General features: G+C 39.8%; 2 protein-coding genes across 4 annotated transcripts in view; both read right to left on the reverse strand.

Annotated features, from left to right (window-relative positions):
• Positions 1–1,849: 1,849 nt before the first annotated feature.
• sod1 (superoxide dismutase 1, soluble) lies at positions 1,850–6,358 on the reverse strand. Its single transcript, XM_006628203.3, has 5 exons — positions 6,191–6,358; positions 4,765–4,861; positions 4,027–4,096; positions 2,977–3,094; positions 1,850–2,225 (listed from the first exon to the last, which is right to left on the reverse strand). The coding sequence occupies exons 1-5, from the start codon at positions 6,260–6,262 to the stop codon at positions 2,118–2,120; spliced, it is 465 nt and encodes a 154-aa protein (XP_006628266.1). The 5' UTR covers positions 6,263–6,358; the 3' UTR covers positions 1,850–2,117.
• A 4,651-nt stretch (positions 6,359–11,009) lies between these two features.
• scaf4a (SR-related CTD-associated factor 4a) overlaps positions 11,010–18,494 on the reverse strand; it is a 44,371-nt gene continuing 36,886 nt past the window's right edge. For 2 of the 3 annotated variants that reach the window (XM_015342003.2, XM_015342001.2), the window contains exons 17-20: positions 14,901–15,060; positions 14,112–14,192; positions 13,235–13,420; positions 11,010–12,595 (exon numbers count right to left, since the gene is read on the reverse strand). In XM_015342003.2, coding sequence (XP_015197489.2) covers positions 11,745–12,595; positions 13,235–13,420; positions 14,112–14,192; positions 14,901–15,060 — 1,278 coding nt within the window. In that variant the 3' untranslated portion in view covers positions 11,010–11,744. The remainder of the gene's footprint in view (positions 12,596–13,234; positions 13,421–14,111; positions 14,193–14,900; positions 15,061–18,494) is intronic. The other variant, XM_015342002.2, reaches the window with a different exon arrangement.

Consider the following 18,494-nt stretch of genomic DNA (forward strand, 5'->3'; position numbering starts at 1 on the left):
AGTCCCCCTTCCCAACCAATCCATTTATGACACAAACAGCCCACAATAACATGTGATATCTTGTGATATCAACATTGTGCTTTGAAGAGAAAGGTGCCGAGTCAAAATCAGGAGCTTATATGGACTTATTCTACAGTTTCTTCTGTGCTTTCTATATCCATCACTATAAAATTCCCATTTCCCAGTGAAAACCACAGGTATCCTCACATTTAAAACACTCTAAACCTCTCAAATAATTTCTAACTGACCACCCCCTCTGTCTTAGTGTTACTTAAATACTTCTTCCAATTTTTCTGTACCCTCATACCCGTACAAGAATTGCTGCCTGTTGGGACTATTGATTTGTGTGCCTGCAAGTGGCAGATCCACTTTTTGCCACTCTTTCTTTGTTCCATTCCCCAGATGCAGTGCATCAATCAGTGCCCGTTTCAATCTGCTTCACTATTACTGTTCCTATACCAACTGCCTAGCTACCGTTACCTCATCTAACAGAGCCACCTAGTGGTTTATTCAGCTTCACCTAAGATAATCAGTAATAAAATATACTAAACCTCAGAATGTAGTTTTTAAGTCAAAGGAAGTATCATTATATGTCTGCAATGCACAAATTAAACTTCACTTCAATTATATAGTTCTGGTTTTTTTGGGGGGGTCTAACCAAACCTTTTAAATGTTTGAGAAGCTTACCAGGAGACTGGTTCAAATATTCAAAATCCTCAAAAGTAATGACAAAGTTAAACTAGGGGACATCTTCAAAAGCTTAAAAAATTCTGTCAGCACAGACAACAGGAGATGCTTCTTCTTCATGTAGATTTTAATGGGTCAGGAATAAAACATCTAGCTAAAATGCATCATTAATCTACTGGCAACCAAATGTCCAAGGTGGGTCAAATGGTCTCCTATCATTCATAGCCTTATGTTATTGCAATATGCAAGGGCAGGAATGAAATACTACTCTACTCACTAGAAAGGGATCTTTTAGAATATCTTCCTAGATGTCCTCATATAAATTTGAAGGGAACACAACAAGACAAGAAGCTTTCCTTTTAAACTCTAGGATAAATTATCCTTACAGGTCTTTTGTGAGACACTATTATGAGCACATCTTAATGATAGAGTTTACAAGGCCATTCCATTTTAAACCAGGAATGCCATTTTTTAAATTATAGAGCCCTACCTGCAATCCTTTAGGGTCAGCAATCCAGATATCAATAAAATTTAATGATGAACCAGACCAATTTAACAGTTCTTCAGAGGTCTTCAGCTGTTTAACTTTAAATAAACCCTGCAAACCTGCAGCATTGCAGATGTAAAAAACAGTTATCAGAGTTACCTTCCTTCTTCAAGGCAAATTTGTACCATTGCGTCACCTAGTGTCCACATAATGTACTGCATGTTTCACATTTCTAAGTGATTATAGGCTTCAATTTATATTAAAATAGAAGGGCTGTTTGTGTAGTCAACTGAATAGTGAACAAAAAAGCGAGTTCTTACAGAAAATACAACAATCTCAAGACCTTACTAACAACAAATGAGGAGGCCATTCTGCACAACAACATTCTGATTTTTTTTACCTCTGTATGGCTACATCACTAATCTGTAGCCATAACTTCAGGAGCAAAATTTAATGTATTCCATAAACGCACTGCGTAGTGCTGCAGTGCAGAGTGCAAAAATGTATTTTCTTATAAAGCTACAAATCTGATGAAGATATTACATTTATTATGCAATAAAGACACAGGCATTCATATTCAGGTTTTAAATTAAAACTCCCTTCACAGTACACTCCGAATGTGTGAACCAACACCATCTTGTTAAAAAGGAAGAAAAAACATACACGGCAACCATATATTACTAGTCAATATTTATTGGTTTTCCATAGCAAGAAAAACTAGATCCTTCTAAACGTGCTGTGGAATTCTTGAACAACAGGGACACTACAGAACAAAAATATGATCTTCAAACACATCAAAGAGAAATGACAACAGAAGCATTTTAATTGCTAAGATCAGCAAATTCTGTAGACAAGAATATTCCCTTATTCCCTTCTTCTGGGAACGGATACTGGTCACTAGATCACCCATGTTCCAGCTCAGGCGCTCTGAATGGGGGGTTCATCACTGAGCGATACCAATCACCCCGCAGGCCAGACGCCCCCCAGCATTGCCCGTTTTCAGGCTCTCGTCGTCTCCCCCTTTCCCCAGGTCATCGGCCTTCTCGTGGATCTGCAACAGACCGAGCGGAGATCTGTCTGACTACGAACTGAGGGATCCACATCGAAACCGAATTACAGAGCAGGCCACAGAAAAATGAGAAATCCTTGTCGTTATGCACACAGTCAAATACACAGAGAGTTCCAGGTATAACTGTAAGCAGGAAATCTCTGGCATGCACCATCACAAATCTGTTTCAACAGGGTCGCAAATGAAAGGCTACAATTTTCCCTACAATTAGCTGAACTAGGATTTCAAAGAAAACTCACAAACCCAAAGCCTTGTTTACATCAAAGCTTTTAGAGCACTCAATGCACATGCATGACGTTTAGCTGTTACACTAGCTTCTCATGGGTTCCATTCCAGATCCATTAAAACAAAACTTTTTAGTAATACGGTGATCCCACAAACGGCTTTGGTCTTTAGAGACAGAGACAACATGATTCTGGGAGGGAAAAAAAAAAAATCACCATAAAAAAAAGGGCGAACAGGAACACAAAGTAAAGGGATACATTGCCATAATATTTATCAGACTTTAAAATAACATTAAATACTATGTAGCTGATGTTTAAACACAAAGCAACAAAAGGCATTACATAATATGCAGAAAACAGAATTAAGTGAAGAAGTAACAAGCTTCTGGATTCTTAGAATGTAGAAGATCAAATCCTCCGAAATCCTTTCCAACTTAAACCTTAAGGTAAGGAACTTTCCATCCTTGACCTTTCAGTCAAGAGAAAAGCAACACCGGTCCGTCTCTTACCACCATAGTCCGTCCAATAATGGAGAATTGTCCAGTCAATGTGATGTGCTTGTCCTCAATGTTAATGTTCGCTACTTTATCCTCTCCAGCAGTGACGTTGCCAAGGTCACCCACATGCCTGAAACAACACAACACGCAAAACTGATATTGTCGCAAAACAGGATAACATTTACCTTTAGGTTTCCGAAAAAGTCTAAGATGATCTACGTCCACCCCCCTTTCTCTTTTAATTCCCCATGAGGTTGCTGGATCAATATTCCATCAACACCTAGTCACTCACTCATTTGAAGGCCTTAACATTTCTGTCAGTTAGGGCACTGCCCTGCAATACAATCAACTTTAGCAAAGTTGATTTTAAAATTTCCTAAAGCCTACAAATATGGCACAGGTCTCTCAAGGTCATCACAAGCAACAGTTATGTGCAAAAGCCAACAAAAGCAAGATCAGCTTCTCTATCATGGCACCAGGAACTGCTCAACAGGTTGCGTGGGTTATGTTATATGATTAAAGCTCAGATTCCCAGTATTAGAATGGAGCTATTATTTACTTCATGCAAGTCATTGTCTGATTTGGGGAACAAATTTACTAGGAACACCCCCCCCAACTTCAATTAAACCCAGTTACTTTTTTATGCTTTTACTTTAAAAAAAAGTGACATTAAGAAATAAAATCTGAATGAAAAGTTGCATTATTACATGGTCACTCATTCTGAAACTCACAGAAAAGCAGGGGAAACAAAAATATACACATACAAAAACTATCTTTTTTTCTCCCAGAAGTTTTATCCATGGTCACATATTTAATCCCACATGTAGTTACATTTTTCAGTAAAGCACATGCACTTTTACATTATTAAAACTCCCTTAATGACCTCATCTACATGAAATTTCCCTAGTAATGAGAAATCTTCAAGCTTAATGTCAAAACAAAAAGTTTCAAGAACAGCACCAATTACAAAAGATGAATAACAAAACTGGACTGTCCTGATGTTTTTATAAAAAACATAAGAACAAACTGATACCCTGGATTTCTTCCCATTCTTAGACTCACCTGTTTTCATCGCGAGGGCCTCCATGGGTTTTGTTGTGTGGATTATAGTGAGGCCCAGCACTTACACAGCCTGGAAAGTTAAACAGAAGTTATTCAAGGAGGCCCTGATGGTTCACTTGGTGGAGCTACATGCCAGCAACCATTTGCCAGTATTTTGCTCCATCTATGTTTCCTTCAGTCTTGACAAGCTTCCCACTCCTCGCTGATTAAGTGGCTGAACTATAACATAATAGTGCCACCACCATGACTGACAGCACGCCCCACTAACACCTCTTCCAGCAGCAAACTTAGTTTTTCCCAGGAGGTCTCCCATCCAGGTACTGACCAGGCTCACACCTGCTTAGCTTCAGTGGGTTGCCAGTTGTGAGTTGCAGGGTGATATGGCTGCTATATAAAGGGTCCTTGAAGAGTTTTTATACTCTCTTCTTCTGATCTGTGACTTTCTACAACTTTACGTTCGAGTATGGAAAGCTTCTCAGTCTTCATGCTTGAATCTTTGCTTGAAATTCACTACCTGAATGAGGGTCGATACAGATCTTTTGATCAAAACTTTTGTAAGACACTGGATACTCTTCAGTTTAAAAACTGAAATATTTTCAACAAAATGACAAATGTTTTCTGCAAATAAAGGAAATGTATACCAGAGACAGTAGTGACACAAAGAGTGCAAATCAGGTTTGTAGTGTCTCAGCAGTAAATCTGCTTCTATGAAAGAGACGCAGGGTCTTTAACACCTACCATTTGTGTTATCTCCAAAGGCATGCACATGAAATCCGTGATCTCCCGGAGTCAGACCAGAAATCTTCCCAGTCACTTTTACTGGTGCATCACCATTCTATCAGCACAAAAAAACGAAGACTGCATGAAACAGGTCTGCTTTCCTCACAAATGAAAAACGTTTAGAGATCTCAGGTTTAAGCCACAAAATCTACACCAGCACCATATACTAAGTCTATGGAAAAAAACAATTGAATACACGTGTACTACACTTCGTCAAAAATATAAAAGTTGAGAATGGATATAAATAAGGAGCTATCAATGAAAGGCACAGATCTACACAAAAGAACATTAAACATTTAAAATAATCACATTTCTTGGTCTCGTTATTATCATGTGGAATCTAACTCGAATCCATCCATTTTTGTTATTTCTTCACTAAATAAAAGAATAAAAACAGTAAATATTACTTCAGTTCTTTTCCCTGCCTCTGCAACTGTCTTGGGTTTTGAAATAAGGGGATATCGTTTTATTTTAGAGTGCCGCCTTACTTTGGCTAATTGAAGCTTGATATCACGAAATACAAGATTTGTCTTGACAGCATATGATAATAATGACAATGCAACTTTTAAACATTTAAAAAATATATATTTGTGATCATGCGCAGTAGATTCGAAAGCAGAATTTCATGGCGCTATTTTCGTGCGGCATCACAGTATAGTGTTGAAGAGCAATACACTTTAATCATTGTGTTCATTGCACCAAAAAGTATGCAAAAACAAATAACCTTACAGGTACAGCTGCATAAATGAAAACAAAACTCGCTTCGCTCCTTGTGGAGATGCACCACGGACATTAGAAAGCGTACAAAACCAGGCTCTTACGCTTTAAAGAAGAAAATGACTCAGCAGAAACGCTACATTTCTGATATTCTAGGTGCACCTCTTAAGCTGCTTCACAATAAAAGCGAAGCAGCCTCAACTTACCAGCTTCAACCGCTAGCAATGCTCTTTGCCCCGAAGTGAGTTATGCAACCAATGTGCATTATAACACAGTTGGCATAACGCCATACACCTAACGACACGCAAGAAGTAGAATTATAATCATTTTATACAGAAATTGCAATACTACACCTCACAACGTCTATACCTGTCAGGCTTTAGAACATAGCACCGCTTCGGTGAACAAGCTTCAAGAGAAGTTTTTACGTGCATCGGAAACAAGCCATGACAAGAAAGGTGTGCACAGAACAATTAAAAAAAATGTATTACAAACACGGCCTTTCTACTGAAAACGAACAAGCGACAACTGGTATTCAAAGAACTTGAACTTCGTTCAAAAGAGGACGCAGATATTGAAGTTCAAGCGACTAAACAGGGTCTCATCCTAGTTACCTAAGGCCTTGCGATCAAATAAATAACCATCCGTGTATTAACAATGCGAATACCTGCTGCTCAAAGTGGACAGTCCCCGAGACTTCACCGCTGCCTTTCAGAACACAAACTGCCTTCAACACCATGTTGCCTAAACACAATTAGCAAACACACACCCTACAACAGTCCGTAGTGTCTTGCTAAAATGCCGCAGCCTACGACCCAATCCAGCGCGCACCCAATCACAGTCAGAACACAGGCTCCGCCTGCGCGCATGCCCGGAGGTTGCGCGGCAGGTACGCTGCTGGAGGTTCGAGTGGGTGTTAATAATCAAGTTGTGAAAAACATTAACTTAGCAGATAACTGACTAATATACCATAATAAAAACAAACTGTCATTCAAATAGAGCAATAAGTAAAAACAAATGTCGAAAACAACAGTGCAGGGGGCGTACACTGCATGTGCTATGTCTGTGCTGAGAAGAACAAAAACTGTCCATGCACTCCTCTCGAGCGGCATTTTTTTTTTAATTTCCTGCTTGTGTAATCAGTGTAAAAGAACTCCCTACCACTGTAAATAAGAAACCCGTCTTCTTTAATCAGAATAAAAAAATACTGAACTGAAGATGCAGTCGATTATGCATGAGACTTACGTGTTAGCTATATGATTTTTATAATCCGTCCTGGCCAACAATGGTGCACCCTCTATAGGGAAAAGTGATATAGGCTCACCATGGCTCTAACAAAGGAGGTAGGATAGAATGCTTACTACATCCATATCCTTCCAGAAAGAATGTTGTTTTAATAGAAAAACTGCACCTGAATAATACACACAATGTACTTTGAAATTAAATCCTCCATTTACAGTGGCAAAGTATGACAGAGGCTGTTCACCTTCTTGGCTGTTAGTGGCTTTGATCCAAGGAGCCAGTTAAAGACTTCCTGTTTGCTGGAGTGACTCAGCACACTCTGCTAGTTTTCTTTCATACAGTGTGTTCACAATCCTCTTGTGCTCTCTTGAATGTAATTGCATTCATTGGAGTCTTAGTCTGGTCAGTTTCAAATCTGAAGAAGAATCAGAGTTAGGTTTTTGTCAGCATTGTATTACAGGAAGGTCAAGCAAGAAGTGTGCCACCAGAAACTATCATTTTCTCTGTCTTCAAGACTTGAATTCAAATTCAATACAATTCAGAGTCTTAAAGATTCTATTGCCCAAACTTCAGTCTAGAACGTATCCAACTGTGACAGATATCAGCAGTTTACTGGTTGTCTTATCCACATGTCCTGAATTCATCCCAGCCAGTCTTGAAAAACATAAGCTGATAAGCATAAGAGGTTGTTCAGCCTCTGCATGATCATTTGGTTAAAGAGGCAGTAGTGTGGAGCAGTAGTTTGTGTACTGGACATGTGATTGGAAGGTTACAAAATCACAAGTAAGGTACTAGTGGTCTACCCTTGAGCAAAGTATTTCACCCAAAATTGATCCAGTAAAATATCCAGCTATACAATTATGTGCAAATGTAAGTTACTTTGGATAAAAGTTTCAGCCAAATAAATGAGTATGCTCATCCCTTGCTTTACAGTCCCAGTTGCAAAATATCTGCTCGTTGGCAAAAACTTGTAAAAGCAACACTAAATCCCCATTAAAATACATGTAAAAGTCTTGTTCCAAGTGCTCATAACTGGACCAGGTGAATTCAAGAATTCAAATGCTTTTCTGATTGTTAGACACCATTAGTTGCTAGGTATCTTACAATGTTGAATTTATCAACTACTCTTTCTTTTATGGAAACTGATGTTTAAATGTATTATGAAGCAGTTGAGTGGAGAAGTTAAATATGATCTAAAAAGACAGTCATCCTACATCATGTCTCTAAAATCAGCTGCAGTCAATGACCTGGTGTGCCTCCTTCGGCCACAGTGAAGAAACTTTGTGCAGTTTTTCAGTGGTCTTAGGCATCTTCAGTTCCAGTTGTCCTGAACAATGTGCTCCCTCATACTCCACCTCTTGCGCGGTTTGTTCCCAAGTCCAGTTTTGTGTGAGGGAGATGTTGGGGCCTTCTACCACTTCTCTCTGTGGAGTCCCTAGTATCTTGAGATCTCTTCTGGGTCCAACACTGCACTCTTTGTCCCCCTTAATTCTTCCCTCCTAACCAGGGCTCATGACTGGATCTCAGGAGGGAGAGTTCCTTCGATGTCTTGGGCAGGTGTAGAATTAACTACTCAGGGTTCACTGATGAACTGGGTGTATGATGACGGATAAGGGGAACAATGCACTGTGTATTCGTATCCTTTTCTAGTACCCCAGTCTCAGTCTGAGGCCTAGTTAAACCTGTCCCCAATCCCACACATCACCTGTGACTTGTGTGTTAATAATGAGTGTCAACACAAGAAGGGTCTTTGATCAATGTGAAGAAGCTCAAAGGACAAGAAGAAAAAAAACATCAACCCTAAGGTAGGCTCTGGCATTCAAACAGCCCCTGACACCTGTGGCCCCCACCCCCCACCCACTTTTTCACTCTGTGACATGAGCATCAAGATGTCTGGTGATACTGATAATCTGAATGCATAATGCGCATACGTTTTTGTATCTGATCTACTCTGTAGTGGAAATGTTGGCGCATAATAGCTGTTATCCAGGTGGCTGCTGCACTTCAGTGGAGGATGAAGTGGTATCCCCCTCCTTTATGTACTTGGCTTTGGGATTCTTTGGAATGAAAAGTGCTGTACAAATGCAGGCAGTTATCCTTAGCTTGCATCACAGCACCTACCCCCTTTCACTTGTCTAGTGAACAATTGCAGTGATGTCAGAGACAGCAATATTGCCCCATCAGCTGATCATACTTTTACTTTGGTTGTGTGCTAGGCCTGAGGTGAATAAGGAATAAATGCCTCTGACAGTGCATGTGTAAGAAGACAGTGTGCATGGTCCTCCACCCTTCCTTGTACTGGAAAACATTTCAGTGTAGAAAATATTCCATCCATTGGCTTTCTAACAACTTAATCCAATACAGGGTTGTAAGGGAGCTAGAGCCTATCCCAGCAAGCAACAGGTAGGGAGCTGTTGACAGGAGAAGGTGCCAGTTGATCACAGTCTAACACAGGCAAACAAATATTCACATTCAGGGCCAATTTTCCCAAAAGCCAACTAACGTCTTTAGACTGGGAGGAAACCAGATCACCTGGCAAAAACCCATGCAAACATGGGGAGAACATGCAGACTCTAGACAGATAGCACCCCAAGTCTGGAGTTGAACCCAGAGCCCCAACAGTGAAAGGCAGCAATGCTAACCACTGTGTCACTGTGCTTTTACAAAATTATGTATTCAAAATATTCTTCTATACCATATCTAGCATAATACTCTGAAGATTTCTGTTAAGATTAAGAAGACAACTTAAAAGTGAAAGAGAAAAATGGAAGAATGACCTACATGCTTGAAGCTCAATATGTATATGTATCACTCTTTAGCCAGTACTTGCACATGCTCATTTAAAAAGGGATGAGTGGGAATTGCATTAGATTATTAGACAAGAATTTGTTCTTTATATGCTGTTTACACAAGCATGAGATGGAAGCATTCAGCACATGATGGGCAAGCCCTATACAATGGCTGGCTACGAATTTATTACCTCTTCGAAGTAGTAAATTACTAATATGATCCTGCATTTAAGACTTAGGGTACATAAGAGGTATTTATCAGCAGTCAGCATGTTCTACTTCAGGAATAAATTAGAACATACTATATAGATTTAACCTATTCTGAAGTGACAAAAAAAATAATAACTGGGGTCATTTTACAAATATGCTATGGGTTATACCTGCTCAAATACCTTTGTCTTTGCTATGCCAGATACTTAATTTCAACTAAGTGAAGGACGTCTGTCCCACCCAGCCAGCTTCATTGGCTCAAAGACCTGATGCAGAACCTTGCATTGGAAAAATAAGATACCGTAAATTGATACAGGTTATTAAGCCTGGCAGTCTAATATATATAGTATGGCAAAGTTCACTCCAGCTCCCAGACCACCCTCAACATCAGAATATTCATCACCTTCCAAATACAACCTCCATAAACAACGTATTTCTAAATGCGTGAGTCTTTCACTGTAATTATATCACCACTGTCTTGTAATATAGTATGAGAATCTAATCAACAAAGCATAAAATATAAAAAAGCAGCTTCAGCTTTATATGATACAAATATAAAAATGCATTCAATTTTCTATGATAATAATATTGGAGTTCCTCAGTTTAGATTAGCTGTTTTTTATTACAAAGTCTTTGTATATTGAGAACTGAAACAGCAAAAGAAACTGCGAGCGGTCTAGAGCAGTTAAATGGCTCAGATTGTAATGTAACAGATCTTTAAGAAATAAAATCTTTAGCTGCATTGGAACATCTATCACTGATTTAAAGCAACAGAATGTAGTTTTTTTTAAGCACACACGGTCTATCTCAATAACTAGGATTGTACACAGATCATCTACAGTTTGATTTACATCTACCCCACTCATATTTAGGGGTAAAATTGTTTTCAAACAATGCATAATTAGTAGATTGGTATAAGTAGTGCATCCTTTTCAATGTCATTTTTACATTTAGCTATGAAGAGCAGACATTCCTAAAAGGTGTTTTCTTACTGCATAAAAAGACTAGCCATTTCTGCTTGGTTTTCATTTTCAGGTTGATGTTGAGACAGTCAGTTTTTTTAGCAATCAGCATAAGACGTTATCTCGCTTTCCTTTTATAATGCAGACTCCTTTGGAAAGAGCATAGTGTATTTCTCACACAGGAGAAATGGAAATAATAATGGGAAATAATGGTAACATCTCCGCTTTATGGAACGTGGGGGGAAAGGCAGACAATTATTCTCCACTCAACAAGAGGCATTAATACAAAACTTACCTTTTTAATGACACAATCGTGACATTGACTGGTAACTGTAAACCAGGAATTAGTATAGCAAAGATGAAGGGCGGCCTCAAATCAAAACATTTGTAATTTTTATGTATACAGCATATGTTGGAAAAAAATCAATAAAGCATTTCCCCAGCAATTAAACAGTTACTTTGGATACTGCATTTTTCTGTGATATATATATAATTCTGTACAGTCTTTAACAAGTAAAAATGTAGCAAAAATTGTCACACCAGAAAACGATATCATTAAACAATTCCAAGCATGTGGACATTGCCAGATAACAATCAGCTTTTAAAATCATACATTTCCAGGAAGAATATCACACTTTAAAGTTTGGTACGAAAATAGTTTATTAAAAACAAATCCCTAAAGCTCAAACGTTGGAAGAGATTTAAATTTGTTTTAATTTAAAAATGATATAAACCTCTCAATTCCTATGCTCTGTAAACATTTAAAGTTAAAAAAAAAGTTACAGCAAAAGTTTTTTTTTTATATTGTTTTGTGTTTAAGTCAATTTAATTGTTTTTCTTGAAACACATGGGGTATAAACAAAACGCTTCCCCCAAAACTACAAAGAGGTGTTGAGTAGCACAAGCGTATTTACAGCGTTTTGTTTCTTTACAACATTCAAGCTCCGAAGTAGGACGATGTGGTTCACAGGGCAGCGCTCCACGTCTGCCTGAGCAGTTTTTCCTTTTTTCTCTCTTTCTAGGATCTGGCCTCTTGGGGCGTCTCCACTGGCTCAGTGGATCCAGACGACTCCACGGCCTTTGGCTCCATAGTCACGTCCGAAGACGCTGTGGGCTCAGGGTCCGGCGTGGGCAGTTCTTTCTCGGAGGACGCAGCTTGCTCAGCGGTGTCCGAGTCACGGTATCTGTCAGTACTCTCTGCCTCGTCAGCCTTCTCCCGGCCACGGTTGTCCTCCCTGTCTCTGCGCGACTCACGCTCCCTGGTACTGTCTCGGTCACGGTGTCCGCTAGCCCGCCTGCTCCGTTCCTCGCCGTCCCTGGGCCGCTCGTGCTCTGGGCTCCGGCCCCAGTCCCTCCGGTCGCGGCCATACTCGTCGTGGCGGCCGATGTAGCGATCCCTGCCCTCCGGCTCCCCCCGGCCCCCAGCCCCTCCACCGGCCCCGCCCCCGAAAGGCCGCCTCCCGAACCGGTCCTGCTCCCGCTCGCGCCCCGGGCCGAAGCCCGGCCGCTCGCTCCTGAACTGCCTGCCGTCCCGCTCGTCGGGCCCCTCTGGGGGGCCTCTCGGGCCACCGGGCCGAATGAAGGGGCCGTGGGGGGAGAATGGCCCCCTCAAGCTGTGAGGTGGCGGGATGCCGTATCCCCCGGGCGGGGGCTCTCTGTGCAGGAGCTGGGGGGGTCCCCTGTGCATCATCTGGGGAGGCATGGGCATGTTGGGGCGAGGCGGGAGCAACGGGAAGCGCTGCATGTGGGGTGGAGGGACTCCTGGGGGCCGCTGAAGAGGGATCATACCAGGCCGGGCTCCTAACAGACCCCCGGAGGGGGGCTGCAGATTCATTACTGGGCCACCTGGAGCACCCACTTGACTACCTGCTGAAGAATCAAAAAGGCAGAGTGTAAGACTGATATGTTTTAAGCTCTGACACATCTAAAACAAAAAAACAAAAGAGAAGGGAAAACACTCATCACTCCCATTTCATGGTTAAGGCAACGGTTATTCACACTTCCAATCTTGACAAATAAAAAGCTTTAAAAACATTAGAACAAAGGCTACAGACTAAAGAATGCTATATGAACAATTCTTCAGAAGCTAGTGAACGATGTGTGTTTAAGTACGAAGCCTTGGATATCTTTGTTCTATCAATCCAACCTATCCCACTCCCTTAAACGAGTAATTGTTTTGTTCATGATACACCATCTATCCATTCCTCCGCTTTCTGCTGCGTCCAGTTTAGGGTCTCAAAGGAGCTGGAGCCTATCCTGGCAAGCAACAGAAGCAAGGCGGGTTACACCTTGGATCAGATGCCAGTCCATCACAAGGCAGACAAATACAAACAAAGACATGTACATACTCACACCTGGGCCAGTTTTCCCATAAGCCAATTAACCTACCCGTATGTTTCTCGACTGTGGGAGGAAACCAGAGCACCCAGAGAATACAAATGCAAACACTGGGGCATACAAACTCAATAGTAAAGGAAATGAAATCTACTACTGCTTCAGTGTACTTACTAAGGCCAGCCATGGGCTGTGGCATAGACACGGGAAGGTTGGTGCCGATGCCCTGGTTCAGTGCTGGTACCGATCCATACAACTTGGAGTTATCTGTAGGTTCAGAATTGGTTCTCACACCAACAGCAGAGGAGGCCTGATTCCCACTTGAAGTGTCCTTTGTAGTATCTTCTCCCGAACTTCCAGCTAGTTCAAAAATCCAACAAGGTAAGGAAAGGGCAAACACAAATCAGAAACACCAAATCAACCTAACCAAGCATGTTTTTGAAAAGTGGAAATTAACTAGCATCTGAGAAAATCCACATGACCATTGGGAGACCATGCAAACTCCACATAGAAGGCTCCCCAGTCAGCAAATATAACCAAAGACTCAAGAGCAGCACTTACAGCATGCATATTTCTGTGCTGGACCTGATAATGCTTCCAATAAAGAGTAGTTGTTCCATGCATTCTTACCAAGATCAATATTTATAATCATAAGAACAGCTAATGACAAGAACAGGCCATTCCGACCACAAATGCTGTGTCAAACCCAGATAAGGTTTTCCAAGCAATCCTTTCCATATACTGATCGTTATCTGTGATGTAAAACTGTCTTAAACAGTGAAGTTTCCAGTTTGTGCTCTCTTGACTGTACGTATTCTCCATGACCTACACTTTTGAAACCTGATAAATCTTCCTTTTGTCTTTTCCTAAACCTATAAAGATACAATTCCTTCAATATTGCACCATAAATAACCTTAAACTCCAGAATAAATCCTGCTGCCCTCCTCTGGATCTGCTCAACATTTTATCACTGATCTTAAGAATGTGTACTGCAATAGAAGGGCAACCGACTACAGTGTCCGAATCTTCCACATCTGGTCATGACACTTACATGTTGGGACGCTGACAGCAGCATTAGGAGGTAAAGGTCCTCCTGTGGCCATCGGAGGCACAGTGCCGGGGGGCAGGAATCCTGCATTAGCGTGAAAAAGAAAATATCTTTTAAGCGACGATGCTGAAATGTTAACACTTATGCTCTCCGTTCATAGTATCAGCAATCCCCAGTTAAATCAATAAATCAATAGACTTTCAGTAGAAAGCAAAGTATGGTTGGTGTGAGAAGACAGATTTCCACCTTATTCCCTGACTGGAACAACCTCCGGCTCAAAATCGTGTTGAAAAATCAATGGAATGTCCAGTTCAGTCCCAGACATTATTACCTCCATCACAGCCTCAACTAAAGGCAAACCTGCTCCAGTTAGAGGGATGGGCTACAAAAGCTGTTCTTGCTGCAATCAGATGTCCAAAAAGTATCTGATATGGTAGCCAATAGTTTGGTCAGCAAATTTAGCATAAGTGGAAGTTTGCCCTTGTGTGACATTCTTAAGCCTCTAAGCCTCTAAGAAGATTCTTATGCCTCTAAGCTGTAAAGGAAAGCTTCAAGGAAGACCAGCATGAATGGGATATGAGCTCTACATTTCTGCCAGTTCTAAGTTTCACTGAAATCTGGGAATTCTTCTGCCTGCCCAGGGACCTTTGAGGGAATTCATCAAGCCAATGAATGACATGCCACCTCTGACAGCACCTATTCATCATTTTGACAAGGCCATAAGAAGTGTCTTTTCTTTTCTGGTCTGAGTGTGTAATAAATGAGTGTAATGACTAAGCTGAACTCAAATACCTGGTGGCATCTGAAGGGGGTTGAATCCAGGCCGCATAAAGGGTGGAGGTGGCGGAGGGGGCACTCCCGGTGGGAAGGCTGGAGGAGGCAGCCCCATGTGAGCTGGAAATCCGGGGGGCTGCAGAGCTCCGACGGCTCCCATTGGCTGAACTGAAGGCACCTAGAAGAAAAGAAGAAAAGACAGGACTGTTGGCTGCCGGTTAAAGAACAAATGGCTGAGAAACGCCAGCAGCAGTTCACTCCATCCTCCACATGCCAGCAAATTGAGGACGAAAGCAGTGGATAGAAATGAGGTGCAAGCAAATAAAGTGACAGAATTACTTTTCAATGTGAAGATGTATTTCAATTACAGAGGAATGCAAAAACCCACTATAGTAATTTTCAGATCTTCTGGTGCCCCCATTAATAATGTATCATATTTAAAAACAAAACCAACACAGAAGGAAGCCATTTGGCCCATCTAGAATGGAAGATGAACAAGAATTGCTTCTTAAAATTTTTTAAAAAGTCAGCTTCAACAGTCTGGTTGGTGACGTGTTTGAGGCCCCATGACAATTTCCACTTGTAACCTTTGGTTCTTTGGATAATTCCTGCCTTTTTAAGTAATGAAACAGTGTTAAAATTACAAAGACATTTCACTCCAAGGTGAGCAAAATAAGATGGTACAAGGTATTGGCAGCTTTCAAATTAATCACATTTGATGCAAAACAAAACTGCAGACACGCTGAAATTTAATTTTCAGATAAGACATCCAATCTGTAACATTATGCAATTCACAGTTGTTTAGAGTTTAAAAAATTGATAGGGGGAGATGTAAAGTTTTGCCCAACTGTAATTTCTGTACATCTAAAGAAATATCTGGACTGATGTCTAAGATCAACTGTATCATCCTGTTTTCCTATTTCGGCACAAGTCTTGTTGGTGGCTGTGCTACACTTCTCGGTTTCTGGAGATAGGGTAGAGATTGGACCAGTTTATAAGCTTACTCACCTTTAAACTTGATTAACCTAGCCATCTGTGAACCATTCCAGAGAGGAGAACAATTTCCTTTTCATTTATTTTTAGAATAACTCATTACAATTATAGACATGGACATAACACAGCAGCAAGCCAATTATGAAATATTGTACATTTACTTATTAAGTACAGCACAATACATGACATTTATCAATGGTATGAGTATAAGCCTGTATAGGAAAATGACAGTTTATGTTCTAGTTAATTAACTAATTTAATAAATCGTTATATCTACAACTTCACATGTACCTTAAAACCTTAATGTATTTTCCATAAACTTAGATGAGCTAACAGGACAATTAAGTATAGTTCAACAAGGACATAGGTATATGCTTAAGGTTTGCAATGGTAGCTAAAATCACTCCTGAAGATGTTTTTCTACATTTTAAATTCTGTTGTGACACAGTTGGCAGTTTTCCTGACTCTTACATATGGCTAGTTTTCAGGAACTTAATATACAAAATTACAGATGTATCCTTAAAGACCGAAGTTCACTGATTATTTCAGTATAATCATATTCTGTAAAAACACAATTCACACATTACTCTTTATCAAGTGAAAATGAACTACTACTTGTTGAATTTTTCCTTTAAGGTCTCAAACTGGTGAAAGAATGGACAGGCATGGAATAATATCTTAATAATACACCAATTTCCCTACAAATAAAAATCACATACATTCACATCCAATGACAAGGGTGGTCGGGTCTCTCCAGCCATGAAATTCGGGCAACATGTCTGAATGTTGTCAAATGTTTTGTGTAAAAAAAAAACACAATTCAAACTATTTCTTTTACAAAGATCAGATTTTCACTCACTGTGATACCTGCTTGAGACAGCAACTGTTGCATTTGGTTTCAGAACACCAGGTATTGAAGATCTAATTTCCTCTCACCCTCCAAGAAGAAACCATGTGCTCTTAATGTTAGTTAGGAATGCTTCATGATGTTTTTTTTTAATTAACACTTTTTCTGTTGTGGGAGGCCCTAAGACTGTTTATTGCAGTTGTCATCTTTCAACTGTGATCTCCTAATGAAAATAAAGTTGTAATATAATACCAAATGGTTGAAAACCAAGTAAAATAAACAAAAAGCTAAAACTACTTTATAAAGGTACTGGAACCTTAAGATAGGGGAGTGGGGGAACTTCAACACGTATCAGGACATTTTGGTTGAACACCTGGTTTAAGCTTCAAAATATTTAACATCTATGCATAACAAAGATCCAAAGCACATGTCCAAATCAACAAAATAGAAAAGGATAAAGACATAAAAAATGTTCTAAATGGCCATCTCCAACTCCAGAATTCAATGCACTCTAATATTTGTGGTTCAAACTCAAGAAGCTGCTTTCCATACTCAAACTCTGAAGGGCTCGGAGTAATTCAGTCCAGAGGAATGGTAAAGAATACCCCACAAGAAATGCCCGAACCTCAGAGCAGATCACAGAAGATATCCAGTCAGTGTAATTCAAGCCAGAGGAGAATTTATAAGAGGAGTGAAAATATGCATTGAAGATGAAAATTCTTTGAATTTCTTCTAGCAAGACATTATCCAATCCATAAATGTTTTATATTCTCGGTTCCTAGATCATTGTGAGTTTCAATAACTCTGGAGAGCACTGATATAACGGCTATTACGTAGGACTCAGTAAAGACTGTGATTAATAAAATATCTTCCACATAAGATCACCGACATTTTACTGCATGACCAAAGTCTTAGGATCTTAGGACCTTTCATAAAATTTTCACAACAATTTTGAGGTCTTGATTATTTTTTTAAATTATCATCTCAAAATCACATTAGCAATGTTCACCATAAAGAACAAAGAGCTACGTTTCTGTCATGTTGGTTCATTTATGTTATGTCACTCATTTAACACCATCTGGTGTCATAGGCCATGGGGGAATAAAAGCTCCTGTAAACAATATACATTATAAATCCTGGCTTCATTCTTTACACATCTGAGTTTGATAATACTAAGAAGAAAAAAATGTTTGTTACCGTCCCCTCTGAGGACTTAAAATTACTTACTGTAAGATTGTATTCTGTCTCTGCACAGCTAATTGACTACTTCCAGCAAAATGTCTTGTTATGAGAATTATTTGGTAATAATTTTCATTAACATTTTAGCTTCTGGAATAAACATTCCTGGAATGGTGTCTTTCAAACTTACTTGTATATTTGTAATGCAGTTTGTTGTTACTTCAAGCATATTATTTTTTCTCCAAAGTATTCTTCTGGAGCCCTAGAGACATTATCCATGATCTTCATAAACCTTTCATGTTTAGGTAAATTACATTGGCTTCAATAACCCAAGGAATTTTTTAATTCAGAAGAATGTCTGAAGAATTCATATACTATAAGTTTCTTCACATTTAAGAAATTCTGTTCAAATAAGCTTTTGTGAAAAGTCCAAATGCTTTGATCATGCCCATGTTATGATAACTGTGAAAGCAGGAACTACTTTAAATCTCTAAGTAACTGGAACATCACATTTCCAGAATATTTAGTTTTGTGAATTTTGGTTTTAGAACCTGGTTTCGTTATCTTCCTGCAACATGTAGAAATGTCACACT

The sequence above is a fragment of the Lepisosteus oculatus genome, chromosome 5 (assembly GCF_040954835.1).
Source record: "Lepisosteus oculatus isolate fLepOcu1 chromosome 5, fLepOcu1.hap2, whole genome shotgun sequence".
Lineage (NCBI taxonomy): Eukaryota > Metazoa > Chordata > Actinopteri > Semionotiformes > Lepisosteidae > Lepisosteus > Lepisosteus oculatus.